The sequence below is a fragment of the Chelonia mydas genome, chromosome 3, assembly GCF_015237465.2.
Source record: "Chelonia mydas isolate rCheMyd1 chromosome 3, rCheMyd1.pri.v2, whole genome shotgun sequence".
NCBI classification, from domain to species: domain Eukaryota; kingdom Metazoa; phylum Chordata; order Testudines; family Cheloniidae; genus Chelonia; species Chelonia mydas.
The window spans coordinates 173,020,455-173,035,305 of record NC_057851.1 but is presented as its reverse complement, the minus strand read 5'-3'; the positions used below and the strand labels follow the sequence as shown (position 1 = coordinate 173,035,305).

General features: G+C 48.6%; 2 protein-coding genes across 12 annotated transcripts in view; one reads left to right on the top strand and one right to left on the bottom strand.

Moving 5' to 3' along the window:
• Positions 1–14,851, bottom strand: part of ASB3 (ankyrin repeat and SOCS box containing 3) — a 126,607-nt gene that overhangs the window by 73,655 nt on the left and 38,101 nt on the right. Inside the window, exon 1 of one of the 7 annotated variants that reach the window (XM_037895884.2) lies at positions 18–42. The exons of the other annotated variants lie outside the window; for them this stretch is intronic. The gene's annotated coding sequence lies outside the window, so the exon portion shown is untranslated. Of the gene's footprint in view, positions 1–17; positions 43–14,851 lie in introns of those variants that run through there. 7 annotated transcript variants of the gene reach the window in all.
• Positions 13,595–14,851, top strand: part of CHAC2 (ChaC glutathione specific gamma-glutamylcyclotransferase 2) — a 29,025-nt gene continuing 27,768 nt past the window's right edge. For 2 of the 5 annotated variants that reach the window (XM_043543815.1, XM_043543812.1), the window contains exon 1: positions 13,848–13,986. Coding sequence is in view for 1 of the 5 variants with exons in the window: in XM_027834565.3 (XP_027690366.2) it covers positions 13,852–13,986 (135 nt within the window). In the remaining 4 variants the exon portion in view is untranslated. Of the gene's footprint in view, positions 13,987–14,027; positions 14,260–14,851 lie in introns of those variants that run through there. The other 3 variants (XM_027834565.3, XM_043543814.1, XM_043543813.1) reach the window with 3 other exon arrangements.

Here is a 14,851-nt window from a genome sequence, read left to right as displayed (position 1 = left end):
CTCTGCCATCGACTTACCTTACTCTTATCGTTCGGAGTACAGTATTGGGGTCGACTGGAGAACAATCTGCTGTCGATTTGGTGGGTCTTCACTAGAGCTGCTAAATCGACCCCAGTGCATCGATCCCTGGAGTGTCAATCCGGGGGGTAGTGTAGACATAGCCTTAGACAGTTATGTCCTATTTCAAAAAGTGACTTAGTCATGGAGACTTAGCAGTCTACATCATTTAGGTCTTGCAATGCTGAACAGAGCAACATCTTAAATACCTTTATATTATTACAGTAATGGGGGCAAAATATATACCTCAGATAGACAGACAGGGGTTACAATAATAAGAACATGAGGTTACTCAGGTAAGATATTTGCACAACTTGATGATGCCATTAAATAAGATTGCTTGTTTGTCAGTTATATTATTAACTTTCTTCTTGTAAGCAACTTGACAAGAGTGAGATTTTTAACAGTGATATGGAAAAATCAGTTAACTACCTTTCGTAACTGTTGTTCTTCGAGATGTGTTGCTCATGTCCATTCCAAGTAGGTGTGTGTGCGCCATGTAAACAGTCATCAGAAGGTTTTTCCCATAGTGGTACCCATCGAGTCGGCTGTGGAGCCTCCTGGAGTGGAGCCCTTATGGCAGTGTATATAGGTTCCTGCCAACCCACCATCTCTTCATTTCTTTCTTGCCGGATTCTCTGACAGAGGGGAGGTGGGTGGGTCTTGGAATGGACATGAGCAACACATCTCGAAGAGCAACAGTTACGAAAGGTAGGTAACCGTTTTTCTTCTTCGAGTGATTGCTCATGTCAATTCCAAGTAGGTGACTCCCAAGCAGTCCCCTAAAAGAGGGTTCAGAGTTCACCAAGTTGCAAACTGTAGCACAGCTGTACCAAATGCAGCATCATCTTTAGCCTGCTGTGTGATGGCATAATGAGACATAAAAGTGTGGACAGAATACCTTGTTGCTGCCCTGCAGAGGTCCTGAATGGAGACTTGCGCCAGAAATGCTGCAGATGAAGCATACACTCTTCTACAGTGTGCTGCCAAAGCTTGGGCTGGAATCTTTGCTTGGTCATAGCACGTTCTGATTCAGGCCATGATCCAAGAAGAGACTCTCTGGGACGAAACAGGGAGACCCTTCATTCTTTTGGCAATAGCAATGAAGAGCTACATCGATTTTCTGAACAGCTTTGTTCGCTCGATGTAAAAGGCTAATGCCCGTCTGACATCTAGGGAATGAAGCATACATTCCCTGTCATTGGCGTGAGGATTAGGGTAGAACACTGGCAGAAAGACATCCTGATTTGCATGAAATTGCGAAACTACCTTGGGAGGAAAGCTGGGTGTGGCCACAATTTATCTAGTCCTTATAAAACACGGTATAAGGGGGTTCGGATGTCAAAGCCTTGAGCTCAGACACCCTCCTCGCTGATGAGGAACTAGGAACACCACTTTCTAAGAAAGGTAGAGCAGCGAGCATGTTGCTAGGGGCTCAAAGGGAGGGCCCATGAGCCTTGAGAGCATCAGATTAAGATCCCATGGAGGCATCAGTTGTTTTACTTGGGGGGATAGTCTGTCTAACCCCTTGAGGAAACAGACAATCATAGGATTAGCGAACAATGAGCGGCCCGTTGAGCCAGGATGGAAAGCCAAAATTGCCACCAGGTGCACCTTTATTGACGAGACTGCCAGCCCCTGTTGTTTCAGGTGAAGTAGTCCAGGATAAAGGGAATCGAGGACTACAATGGAGGAGTACCTTTCTGGAGGGACCAAATGGAAAATCTCTTCCACTTTGCCAAATAAGTGGCATGAATGGAAGGTTTCCTGCTGCCTAGGAGAACCTCCCTAACTGAGTCTGAGCAGGTAAGTTCTAGCGGGTTCAGCCATGGAGTTTCCATGCTGTGAGATGGAGAGACTCTAGGTTGGGGTGCTAGAGGCAGCCGTGGTCCTGCATGATCGAGTCCAGAACCAGGGGCAAAGTCATGGGCATACCCACTGACAGGTCCAGCAGTGTGGTGAACCAGTGCTGATGTGGCCATGCTGGTGCTATTAAGATTAACTACTCTTTCTCTCGCCGGACCTTGTGGATGAGCGGGAAGGGTGGGAATGCATACAGTAGGCGCCCTTTCCATGACAGGATGAAGGCGTCCGGGAGCGAGCCCAGGCTGTGATTCAGGAAGGAGCAGAACTGTTGACGCTTCCTATTGTATTGTGTCATGAACAGGTCTATCTGGAGAGATGCCCACCTTTGGAAGATGTTGATGGTGACATCCAGGCGAAGGGACCACTCGTGGCTGTGAAACAACCTGCTGAGGCAATCGGCCAGTTCATTTTGTGAACCCAGAAGGTACGAGGCAACCAGTTGTATCAAGTGGGTGATGCAGAAGTCCCACAGCTTGAGGATTTTCTGGCACAGGAGAGAGGAGTGAGCACCACCCTGTCTGTGTATATAAAATATTGCTGGGATATTGTCTGTCAATACAGATACACATCTGCCATGTAGATGGATTTGAGATGTCTGTCAGGTGAGGCACACTGCCCACAGCTCCCGGACGTTGATGTGCAGGGAATGTTCCGCCTGGGACCAGAGGCCTTGAGTCCTGAGTTCACCTAGGTGCGCTCCCCATCCCATCGCCGACGCATCTGCGACTAGAGACAGCGACGGCTAAGGTGTGGAGAAGGGTATTCCTTCACATACTGCTTGCGGGTCGAGCCACCATCAGAGGGATTCGAGAACCTGAGGAGTAAGGGTGACCAGTCTGTCTGTGTGGTCTCAGTTTGGCCTGTAAACTCAGGCTAGCCACGCCTGAAGGGGGCGTATTCACAGCCTGGCATGCAGTACCACGTACGTGCAGGCAGCCGTATGCCTGAACAATTTCAGACAAGTCTGCCCTACCCTTTGTGTAGGGGTTATGGTTGACTTTGCCACATTTAGAATAAGACCAAACCTGAGGAACGTCATGCGCACCGGGTTCACATGGTCCTCCACTTGGACCCGAGATTGGCCCTTGATAAGCCAGTTGTCCAGGTATGGAAAAACTTGCACCTGTCGCTTCCGCAGGAAGGCCGCCACAACTGCCATGCACTTGGTGAACACCTGCGGAGCCACCGAGAAGCCGAAGGGAGGACTGTGAAATGATAATGGGCATTGTTGACCACGAATGAAAGGAACCCTCTGTGGGACGGGATTATGGACACTTGGAAGTACGTGTCCTTCAAGTCGAGGGCAGCGTATCAGTCCCCCAGATCCAGAGAGGGGATAATGAAAGCCATGGAGACCATGCGAAACTTCAGCTTCTTCATGAATCTGTTGAGGTTTTGCAGGTCTAAAATAGGCCAGAGCCCTCCTTTGGCCTTGGGGATTAGGAAGTAATGGGAATAGAATCCTGAACTAGATAGGTGCCTCTTCAACAGTCCCGAGTTGTATGAGCATTTGCACCTCCTGCACTAGAAGTTGCTCATGAGAAGGGTCCCTGAAGAGGGATGGGGAAGGTTGCTAGGAAGGTACAATACTGGAAAGAATATCCCAATTCTACCATGCTCAAGACCCATCGATCTGATGTTATTTGAGCCCAAGCATGGTAGAAATGGGATAGACGGTTCATAAAAGGAGGGGAAGGATCCAGGATATGGACTGGTACGTCGCCCCCGGCCGCACCTTCAAAAGGTTTTCTTGGGAGCCAGCAACTGCCTTGCCAAGCCTTGGCCCTGGATAGAGGATTGCAGAGGCCTTCTCCTATTACTCCCACCCAGTCTCCTGTTACAGTCTTGCCTCAGCTGAGAGGGGTAGAAGCAAAGTGGGGGCTGAGGCTTAAAATGCTTCCTTTGCAGGGCTTGAAGCGCCAAGGATTTTAAGGTCGCTCTAGAGTCCTCGAGACTATGGAGCCTAAAGTCTGTCTGTTCTGCGAAGAGACCCAAGCCATCAAAGGGCAAGTCCTGTATAGTCTGTTGGACCTCCAGAGGGAGACCCGAGACTTACAGCCATGAGCTGCCCCACATAACAATGGCCGAGGACATTGTGCAGTTGGCCGAGTCCACCAAATCTATTGGAGCCTGCAAGGAAGTCCTTGCAATGGTCTTGCCTTCCTCTAGGGTAGCCCCAAAGTTGGAGCGAGACTCAGATGGAAGCAGCTCCTTAAACTTGGACAGGGAGTTACAAGAGTTAAAACTATAGCAGCTAAAAAACGCCTGCTGATTGGCAATTTGAAGCTGGAGCCCCCCGGTGGAATAGACCTTACAGCCGAAGAGATCCAGCTTCTTTGCCTCTTTAGACTTTGGTGTGGGACCCTGGTGATCCTGCCTTTCCTTGGCATTGGCTGCATCCATGACCAGCGTGCCCGGCTGAGAGTGGGTGAAAAGGTATTCATACCCCTTGGAGGGTACAAAGTACTTCCTTTCCATCCCTTTAACCATGGGAGGAATGGAAGCAGGAGTTCGCCAGAGGGTCTTGGTAGTATTGTGGATGGTCTTGATGAATGGTAAGGCCACCCTGGAAGGACCTTCTGGCATCAGAATGTCCACCATAGGGTCTCTTTCTTCTGACAACTCCTCTGCTTGCAGGCCCAGATTTTGGGCTACTCTTCTGAGAAGCTCCTGACGGGTTCTATTGTCCAAAACCAGTAAAGAGGCAGACGAGCCTGCTACTGCCTCATCCGGGGAGGAGGATGAAGAAGCTCTCATTGGTCCTCTTGACACTCCAACTCACGGAGGTCCTCCCATGCTGGTGCTCCCTGTGCAGTGGCAGATGCAGTGCCAGCCGCAAACTCAGTACCAGGTTCGGTGCTGGGTACGGTGATGGCTACAGCACTGGCCTCAATGCCAGCCCAGGAGCGGGGCTCCGAATCCTTTGAAGGTTCCCTCTGTGACGCACTCTATATGCACCGTCTGTCCGAGGTGATCAAAAGGGATCTGGAGCTTGGTCCCTGGGCTTGATGATATGCCCATGGGGTCCAGAATAGCCACTGAGCAGGCACCTGCCAATGTGGTGGCCAGGGCATCATCGGGAGATGTTGCATCTCGTTTTGCCTGGAGCGACGAGATCGGTGCCACCTGTGTCTGAAGACGTATGATTCCGGCTCTGACTCTGAGGACGAGTCTGACCTCAGACTCCACGGCAGTGCTGTGCGGGATGGTGCCAGCGATCGGTGCCAAGGAGAGGGCGACTGGTGCCGCAGCATGGCCGGTTTGCCCTTGGAAAGTCTCGCCCCCCCGCATGGTGCTGGTGCTGCCAGTTCCAGTGCTGTTGGTGCTGCTTGCACTGGGAAGTGCTGGGTTGCCATGTCTATGAGGTTCCTGGCGGCCTCGAATGTGTCAGGAGTGAACGGCACGTCCAACTCCTTCATTTGGCTTTCCCATCCCGGGGAGTCCAATGGGACCAGACTCAATGGTTCTGCCTGGACTGCCGGAGTCGACGATACCAGCTGTTCCTGAGCAGGAGCTGAGTGTCCCGACATGGGACGCGCTCCTCGGGCACCATCGCGCTCCACTGCTCAGACCGTCAGCAAGCGCCCCCTTTCGGCTCTTCTCTGCTTCTTATGTGACACTGGTGATTAAGATCGGTGCCGAGAGGTCGCCAAACTCAACTTCAGTGCTGGAGAGTGGCAATGCCGTGGGTCTCTGGACCCCAAGTCCTTCGCCAGCTCTGCAGCCTCCCTCACTGAGACCAATACACTGCACACCTAAGTGCTGGGCTTGGACCCTGATGCAGTCTGAGCTGGCTGGGGACAGAGAGCTGACTCCATAACGGGAATCTGAAATCTAAAGTCTCTCTTCTTCTTAGTCCTTGGGTGGAAGCTCCTGCAGATCTTGCACTTGTAGGCCTGGTGGGCTTTCCCCAAGCACTTTAAGCAGGACTCATGAGGGTCTCCCCTGGGCATAGGCTTCTGGCATGACCCACAAGGTTTGAAGCCTTGAGACCAAGGCATGCCCCGGTCCCCGGAAGGGAGTGGGGGAGAAAAGCAGGGGAGTAACTCCCAATAGAAACTTAGTCTATGAACTAACTAAAACACTAGAAAAACTATACTAAGTAGAACTATATACAAGAATAAATGTTCACTATGAGAAGCACTTGCGCGAAGCAAGAGAATGAAGTAGCTCTAACGACTGTCACTGGTGGTAAGGAACTGAAGAGGAGGCTGGTCAGCAGGAACCTATATACACCACCATAAGGGCATCACTCCAGGGGGCTCCACAGTCGACCCGACAGGTACCACTAGTGGAAAAACCTTCCAACGATCGTGCAGGCGGCACGCACACACCTACTTGGAACTGACATGAGCAATCACTTGAAGAAGAAAAGGAGGTGACTTGGCAAATAAATTTTGAGAAGAGGTTTAAAGGAAACACGGAAGAATGCACAGAAGGGGGCATGACAGAAAAAAAACACAAGGTTTCTGAAGCTGGCATCACTAGGGTACATTGATTGCTTAAGTCTTGCAACACCGATGTGAGATATTATATCCATTTTCATCACCTCCCAGAGCTCAGACTTCATTAAAAGAATGGGTACATCTCCATGGTGCAGTTGATCACTGTGGCAGGCTCACCAATATTAACATGGGGTGGTCTGGAAAGGTCCATGACACTAGAATCTTTCAAAACTCACATTTATTTTATTTAAGGGAAAAGTTGCTGCGAGATCTCGATGGACCTTAATAGTATTCTGATTCCCTCCAGCATTCTTGGAGACTCCGCTTATTTTTCTAATCCCCTGATTTATATATAAAGCTTTTTACTGGACACTTGAACAAGAGAAAGGACCAGTTCTACTATATACCCTGAGTAACTGAAGAATGACAATGGACTGTGAGTTTGGACATCTGAGAGGGAGATGGCACTATCTCAGGCTGAGGCTGAAGTCTGCTGAGCAATATATATCCTATGTGACAATCGCTTGCTATGGTCTGCACAACATCTGTGAGAGCCTCGCTGATGGGTGGGAGGTGGACGTCCAGACACTTTCATGACTGATACTATGAATAGCTAATAGGCTCCCTCTGCAAACTGCAGCAAATAGTCAAGGCCACAGGGTCAGGGACACCCTATACACCTACTTTGAGGCTAGGAGCTGAATTACGGCATGGTTTCATTACTGTGTGTGTAGGGATTTAATTAAACAGATGTTTATTTTGCTTTTTAAATGCTTTGTGGTACTTTTTTGGAAGAGTATTTTGATACGTGTACTGTATATGTGGTATTTTATGAACCTTTATTGAACTTTTGTCAAAAATAACCATTACTGAACATCAAGCAGTGCAAGCAAAAACATTAACTGAACAAAACTGCATTTTTAGCCATTGCAACATGAACCACAACGTAAAACAGTGAAAACAATGCAAAACATTGCAAACTTTATGCAACATTATGGTGCAGATATGCACCACATTAGAAAAAAGTTCTGTGCTACACTTGTCACAAACATCTGTAGGTGCAGGATTTCTGCATGGTGGCTTTGCCTTGGGTTGTGGACAGTGTGCAAAGAAACTATCATTTGTCATTGTAAGGGTGAAGGAGGGTTCCCAGAACGCACTGTTTCCAGACTCCCGTGGTATGGTGGGGAGAGGGAAATGCCCGTGGCTTGAGTTTTGGGAAGAGTACTGCTGCTCCCTGTACCCGTTATTCTCCATGGGCTGCAGAACACGTGTGTGCTGGGATTGTGGTGCTGTAGCAGAACATTGTGCCAACATGTTCTCAGTCAAGACAGTCTGGTTTTGCATGTGCTCCAGGAGCTGTCTCAGCATCTCTCCCTCTCTATGCATGTTTTTTGCCTTCCTCTCGGTCAGCAAGGAGAACCTCTGTCCTTCTGTCTCTCTGAAAGAAGAATTTCCCACTATTCCTCTGTCTTCTTATCCCACTTCTGGGATGCTGTCACAAAGTCCCCAAACATTTTGCCTTTGGTCTTCCCTTTTCTGATTAATCAGGTGTTCTGCAGTTGACAATGGTCCTGTCCTTGGAGGCCACAGGGTGTCAGATGCAGAAGCAGGTGGAGCTGAGAAACAGAACAAGTAGTTATTGAAGCGATTCAAGTCTCCATGGCAACAATTATAAAATGCTTCTTTCTCCTCAGTTCTGGAATGCTATTTCAAGTCTCTTCCCAGTCTGGGAGATAAGTGTTTCACTTGAATTTCCCTGTGCACAGGAGCCTTGCTTGTGATTGGCTAAGGTGGGCAGCAGAGTTTCAGGGGTTTGGACTGATGGTTTGCAGAGGCAAGGAATCTAGGGGTGGGCAGAAGGATTTGGAGTTCTACACGGGCTGAGGAGGACAGGGGCTAGGATGTTTGCAGGGGCCAGCTTTGTCTGCCCGTCCACTTCTGCAGGCAATCCTAACGTTGGACAATGCAACCTTAATACAGAGGCAGATACGAGGCTTTTTGAAAAAGGGGATGAGCAAACCAGAAATCTATGCAGTGATTTAATTCACCCCCAGAAATGCTGCAGGACTGGAAGAGGTAGGCTACCCACAGAAGTAATCCTGAGAAGGGTGTGTTACTTTTCAATGTTTCTGCCAATATACAGTATTCTCTTTGCCTTAAATTCTGTTTAAAATCATCTGCCAACATGCACAAAGCGTACTGCTAAATACAGTTCTGCTGTAATTGTTAACAATGCTGATGGTCTGATTACAGCTAGCCAAGGGCCTATGCATCTCTATGCATTTATTGTCTTCCATTTTATACCTCATAAAATGCTACAACAGCTGAAAGCTCAGGGCATTGATCAAACTCTGAAACAAAGAATTTTTTATACTGCATTATTTTTCTGTAATTGACATTTCAATAAACATGCCTGCATTATATGCTGTGTTTTTTTGTTTGGTTGTTTTTTTTAAAAAAAACTACTATGGCATCCCTAGGTTAACTAGGGCAGGAAGCCTGGGAGACCATGGCAGTTGACCGGGAGATGGAGCACGAGGGAGACGAAGTGGCAGATGGCTGTGAGAAATGAAAATATCAGGGATATAATCCCTACAGAGCTGGAATTCCCTGGCATAGCTACCATACTGATTAAAAGGGAAGTGGGGATGAGAAGCTGAGCTCTCATCCACCCAGACTGGTGGCTTCCATTGGCACTTGGAACAACAATATGTTAAAATGACCTATACATTTTTATTGTAATATAGTACTTAGTACTTACAGGCAGAGGTCCCCTCCTCAGAACTGTCAGTCTGGTGTCTGCCTGGGTATCAGAAGTCTGTTCCTCCAGGTCTGGCTTGGAGTCTTGCATGGGAAAGAAATCCTAGCTTTCAGGGAATCCTCCACTTCAGAGTACTAGTCAAGATTCTCCTTGGTGTTCTTCACCACATATTGAGCTTCAATGGTGGCCTAGATGATAAAAATCCTATCCAGGTCCTCAAAGTAGGGGCAGGTGGTTGGAGCACTGCCAAAGGTCCTCATTCTGACCTTGGTATTTTTTTATAATTCTGATAGAGCTTCTTCCCTTTATTGCAGCATTGAGCCAAGTCCAAGGAGTGAGCCCAGTTGGTCATTTGGTTAGCTATATACTTGAATATTTTCTTATTACAGTGGCTACTATTAAAGGAGGACTGCACCAGTTCCTTTCCCCAGATCACAAGAAAATCCATGACCTCTGCGTGGCCCCCCACAGACACACAAGGCATGGCTGCTATAGCACTGGTGTAATGCTCCATGAGCGTGTAATCACAAACAGAGCGTTCCTGGCTGCACGCCAGCATTTAAATAAGGAGGTAACATCTGGTAATCATGACCCCTGAACAGCAGAGGGCACACCCGTGAACAGACAGTTCAGTCCTGGTGTAAAACAATGCAGTGTCCTACCAGTGGGAGGACTGAAAAATTAACCTGAAGTACTGACGCATCCACACAAACTCCATATTGACTACACACAATATTCCACATGAAAATTCATTTTGGAATGAATTAAAGTGGATTATCCAGTTTGCACCAACTAACCAGTTAATTCAGAAGAATTGTGTTGTGCGGATGCAGTCCATTTTAATTTCAAAAAATGCCAGTTAGTCTGAAATAAACCCATTGTGTTGACAAACCCTAAAACACCATCTGAACCCAGCAGCTTGTCTACACTATGCTCTCCAATGTTTCTAACAGCAATGAAACTGAACTGCCATTAGAAAGAGTGGGACATTTTTGCAAAGTTTCCCTAATGTACACAAAAAGAAAAGGATTACTTGTGGCACCTTAGAGACTAACCAATTTATTTGAGCATAAGCTTTCGTGAGCTACAGCTCACTTCATCGGATGTATACTGTGGAAAATACAGAAGATGTTTGTTTTTATACACACAAATCATGGAAAAATGGGTGTTTATCACTACAAATCCAGGTTTTCTCTCCCCCCACCCCACTCTCCTGCTGGTAATAGCTTATGTAAAGTGATCACTCTCCTTACAATGTGTATGATAATCAAGGTGGGCCATTTCCAGCACAAATCCAGGTTTTCTCCCCACCCCACCCCACCCCCACACACAAACCCACTGTGGGGGGGGGGAGTGGGGAGAAAACCTGGATTTGTGCTGGAAATGGCCCACCTTGATTATCATTCACATTGTAAGGAGAGTGATCACTTTAGATAAGCTATTACCAACAGGAGAGTGGGTTTGTTTGGGGGGGGTGTGGGGGGAGGGGAGAAAACCTGGATTTGTGCTGGAAATGGCCAACCTTGATTATCATACACATTGTAAGGAGAGTGATCACTTTACATAAGCTATTACCAGCAAGAGAGTGGGGTGGGGGGAGAGAAAACCTTTTGTAGTGATAAACACCCATTTTTCCATGATTTGTGTGTATAAAAAACAAACATCTTCTGTATTTTCCACAGTATGCATCTGATGAAGTGAGCTGTAACTCACGAAAGCTTATGCTCAAATAAATTGGTTAGTCTCTAAGGTGCCACAAGTCCTCCTTTTCTTTTTGCGAATATAGACTAACACGGCTGTTACTCTGTTACTCTGAAACCTAATGTACACAACTTAGAATCATAGAATATCAGGGTTGGAAGGGACCCCAGAAGGTCATCTAGTCCAACCCCCTGCTCAAAGCAGGACCAAGTCCCAGTTAAATCATCCCAGCCAGGGCTTTGTCAAGCCTGACCTTAAAAACCTGTAAGGAAGGAGATTCTACCACCTCCCTAGGTAACGCATTCCAGTGTTTCACCACCCTCTTTGTGAAAAAGGTTTTTCCTAATATCCAATCTAAACCTCCCCCATTGCAACTTGAGACCATTACTCCTCGTTCTGTCATCTGCTACCATTGAGAACAGTCTAGAGCCATCCTCTTTGGAACCCCCTTTCAGGTAGTTGAAAGCAGCTATCAAATCCCCCCTCATTCTTCTCTTCTGCAGACTAAACAATCCCAGCTCCCTCAGCCTCTCCTCATAAGTCATGTGCTCTAGACCCCTAATCATTTTTGTTGCCCTTCGCTGGACTCTTTCCAATTTATCCACATCCTTCTTGTAGTGTGGGGCCCAAAACTGGACACAGTACTCCAGATGAGGCCTCACCAGTGTCGAATAGAGGGGAACGATCACGTCCCTCGATCTGCTCGCTATGCCCCTACTTATACATCCCAAAATGCCATTGGCCTTCTTGGCAACAAGGGCACACTGCTGACTCATATCCAGCTTCTCGTCTACTGTCACCCCTAGGTCCTTTTCCGCAGAACTGCTGCCTAGCCATTCGGTCCCTAGTCTGTAGCGGTGCATTGGATTCTTCCATCCTAAGTGCAGGACCCTGCACTTATCCTTATTGAACCTCATCAGATTTCTTTTGGCCCAATCCTCCAATTTGTCTAGGTCCTTCTGTATCCTATCCCTCCCCTCCAGCGTATCTACCACTCCTCCCAGTTTAGTATCATCCGCAAATTTGCTGCGAGTGCAATCCACACCATCCTCCAGATCATTTATGAAGATATTGAACAAAACCGGCCCCAGGACCGACCCCTGGGGCACTCCACTTGACACCGGCTGCCAACTAGACATGGAGCCATTGATCACTACCCGTTGAGCCCGACAATCTAGCCAGCTTTCTACCCACCTTATAGTGCATTCATCCAGCCCATACTTCCTTAACTTGCTGACAAGAATGCTGTGGGAGACCGTGTCAAAAGCTTTGCTAAAGTCAAGAAACAATACATCCACTGCTTTCCCTTCATCCACAGAACCAGTAATCTCATCATAAAAGGCGATTAGATTAGTCAGGCATGACCTTCCCTTGGTGAATCCATGCTGACTGTTCCTGATCACTTTCCTCTCCTCTAAGTGCTTCAGGATTGATTCTTTGAGGACCTGCTCCATGATTTTTCCAGGGACTGAGGTGAGGCTGACTGGCCTGTAGTTCCCAGGATCCTCCTTCTTCCCTTTTTTAAAGATGGGCACTACATTAGCCTTTTTCCAGTCATCCGGGACTTCCCCCGTTCGCCACGAGTTTTCAAAGATAATGGCCAAGGGCTCTGCAATCACAGCCGCCAATTCCTTCAGCACTCTCGGATGCAATTCGTCCGGCCCCATGGACTTGTGCACGTCCAGCTTTTCTAAATAGTCCCTTCATGATGAGTCAGCAGCAGAACTGAGTCATTATTCCCAATTGCTCTGATGATCTAATCACTAAATTACACTGCTTATTTAAATAAGTATATTGGCACTAAACATTATTTAAATTTGTGTAAATTGTCTCATTTGGAAAGGACTCCAGCACATCTGATGTCTCAGATGCTCTGGAGTCATCCTTTTTTAGAAACACACACAATGCACAGACAATTCTGCTGTTGGAGTGGAAAATGAAGGGACAGCATACTGCACATGATAACAGAGAGAAAATTTTAATGAACACATCAAGGCAAAACTCTACTCTTACAAGACCCCGTGCCACTTCTTAAGTCCGTGCACAGCACCTCAAACAAGTAAGTAATTTTAAAAGTGTCTTGTCCAAAAACATACATGCAGACAGTAAACTTGATGGAACTTAGCTTAGAATAAGGACCTGCAAACTTGATATTTAGACCACTGCTGAAAGCTGTCGCACCAGCTAAAGCAGGGTAGTCAAGAGACAGACTGTGGACCAAAGCTGGACCACCAGACACTTTTGAATGGACCCCAAAATCTTTTTATTAATTATCATCGTTTTTTTATGATTGTTCTCTGGAGTATGGACCTCGACCATACTTTGACCAAGAAATTTGGAAGTTGACATAAAATAATTGACTACCCAAGTTAAAGAAATCCCAACTACTGCACCCCTGGATGTTTGTGACATGCTCTACATCAAGAGAGGGGAAAGCCGGGCTTTAAATGGATACCAAGATGCGGGGCCTCCCAAGGAGTCCGGCAGAGGGGCAGAAGGAAGACCCGTGAAATCCCTTACTTAGTAACTTGCTATGCCATACAGCCTACAATCTAGAAAACAACGGTCTTACATGCAGGCGACAGAAAATATCTGCAGGGAACCCACTGCATTGACTCGTCATTCTTGTACCCAGCCCTGCGCCGCCTCTCCACTCCCCCCTCCCGCCCGGTCCTGTCCAGCCCCGCCCCTTTGGGAGCACGCGGGGGAGGGGGACTCGGCACCCAGAGGGACGCTGGGAGTTGTAGTCCATTTCAGCACCAACCGGGCTGCCAGTGGCGTGGCCGCTGCCCGTGGCCTCAGCCCCAGGAGCGAGCGGGGAGCGCCGGGGCAGGGCTGGGACACCGGCAGGCGAGAGGCGCCCGGGGCCCCAGGCACTACAAGCCCCATGGTGCTTTGCCAGGCGGCGCTGTGCGACACGCCGCGCTCCGGGGCCGCTCTGCCCTTAGTCTGGGGGAAGCGCAGCAGAGACCGGCAGGGGCGGCTGCCGGCCGGCGGGACGTAGGCAGGGCGAGAACCATGTGGGTGTTCGGTTACGGCTCCCTCATCTGGAAGGTGGATTTCCCCTACGAGGAAAAGATGGTCGGGTACATCACGGGCTACAGCAGGAGGTTCTGGCAGGGCAGCACCGACCACCGCGGGGTGCCGGGCAAGGTGAGCGCTGGGCGCAGGGAGCGTGTCCTGCCGGTGCCCCGACCGGGGAGGGAAGCACCCACCATCCGCCCGCAGGGGGCAGGAGAGGGGAAGTGCCGGTGGCAGCTGCTGTTCGCCCTCCCCGTTCCAGATATGTAATCTGCTGCGGAGGGGGGAAGGCGATGCTGACCAGCGGCCCATCCAAAGCAGGGAGCTCTGAGCTGACCCCCGTGAGTTTATACAGAAATTAACCCAGATCCCACCGCTGAACCCCTCCACATACCCCCAATACAGGTACGGGCCGCTCTTCAGCTCCCCACCATATACACAGATCCCTAACCTTCGCCTCCCCTCCTCCCAACGATCCCTAACCTTCGCCTCCCCTCCTCCCAACGATCCCTAGGTTCAGTTCAGGCATTCTCCCCCATACACACACACTATTCCTCCATGCAATCCCCCCAACACGCACCCACATACCCCCAACAGATTCCCTCTCCCCCCTCCGCCCCCAGGCACACAGGTCCTCCTCACACACACCCCAAGTCCTCTCTGCACCAAAGGAGACTTCCACAGTTCGACTATTCTCTCATGTATAAGCAGGTCCCATTCCCACACCCAATCAAACTCCTCTCTCACACAGGTCCCATCTCCATTCCACTACACACTCACATAATTTCAAAACTTCATAGTTTTAAAATATTCTCTAAAGGTAAATACAAAGTAACCCTCTACTTTTCCCCTGCCTTCCGAATACATCATATTTAATATCAGTTTCACATATATAGCTTTACAGTCCTCCACCCCTACATCAAAACAAACCACCACCCCTTGTACCCTCCTACATCATCTTCATAATCAAAGTTACAGGGTAATCTTTTGCACTATC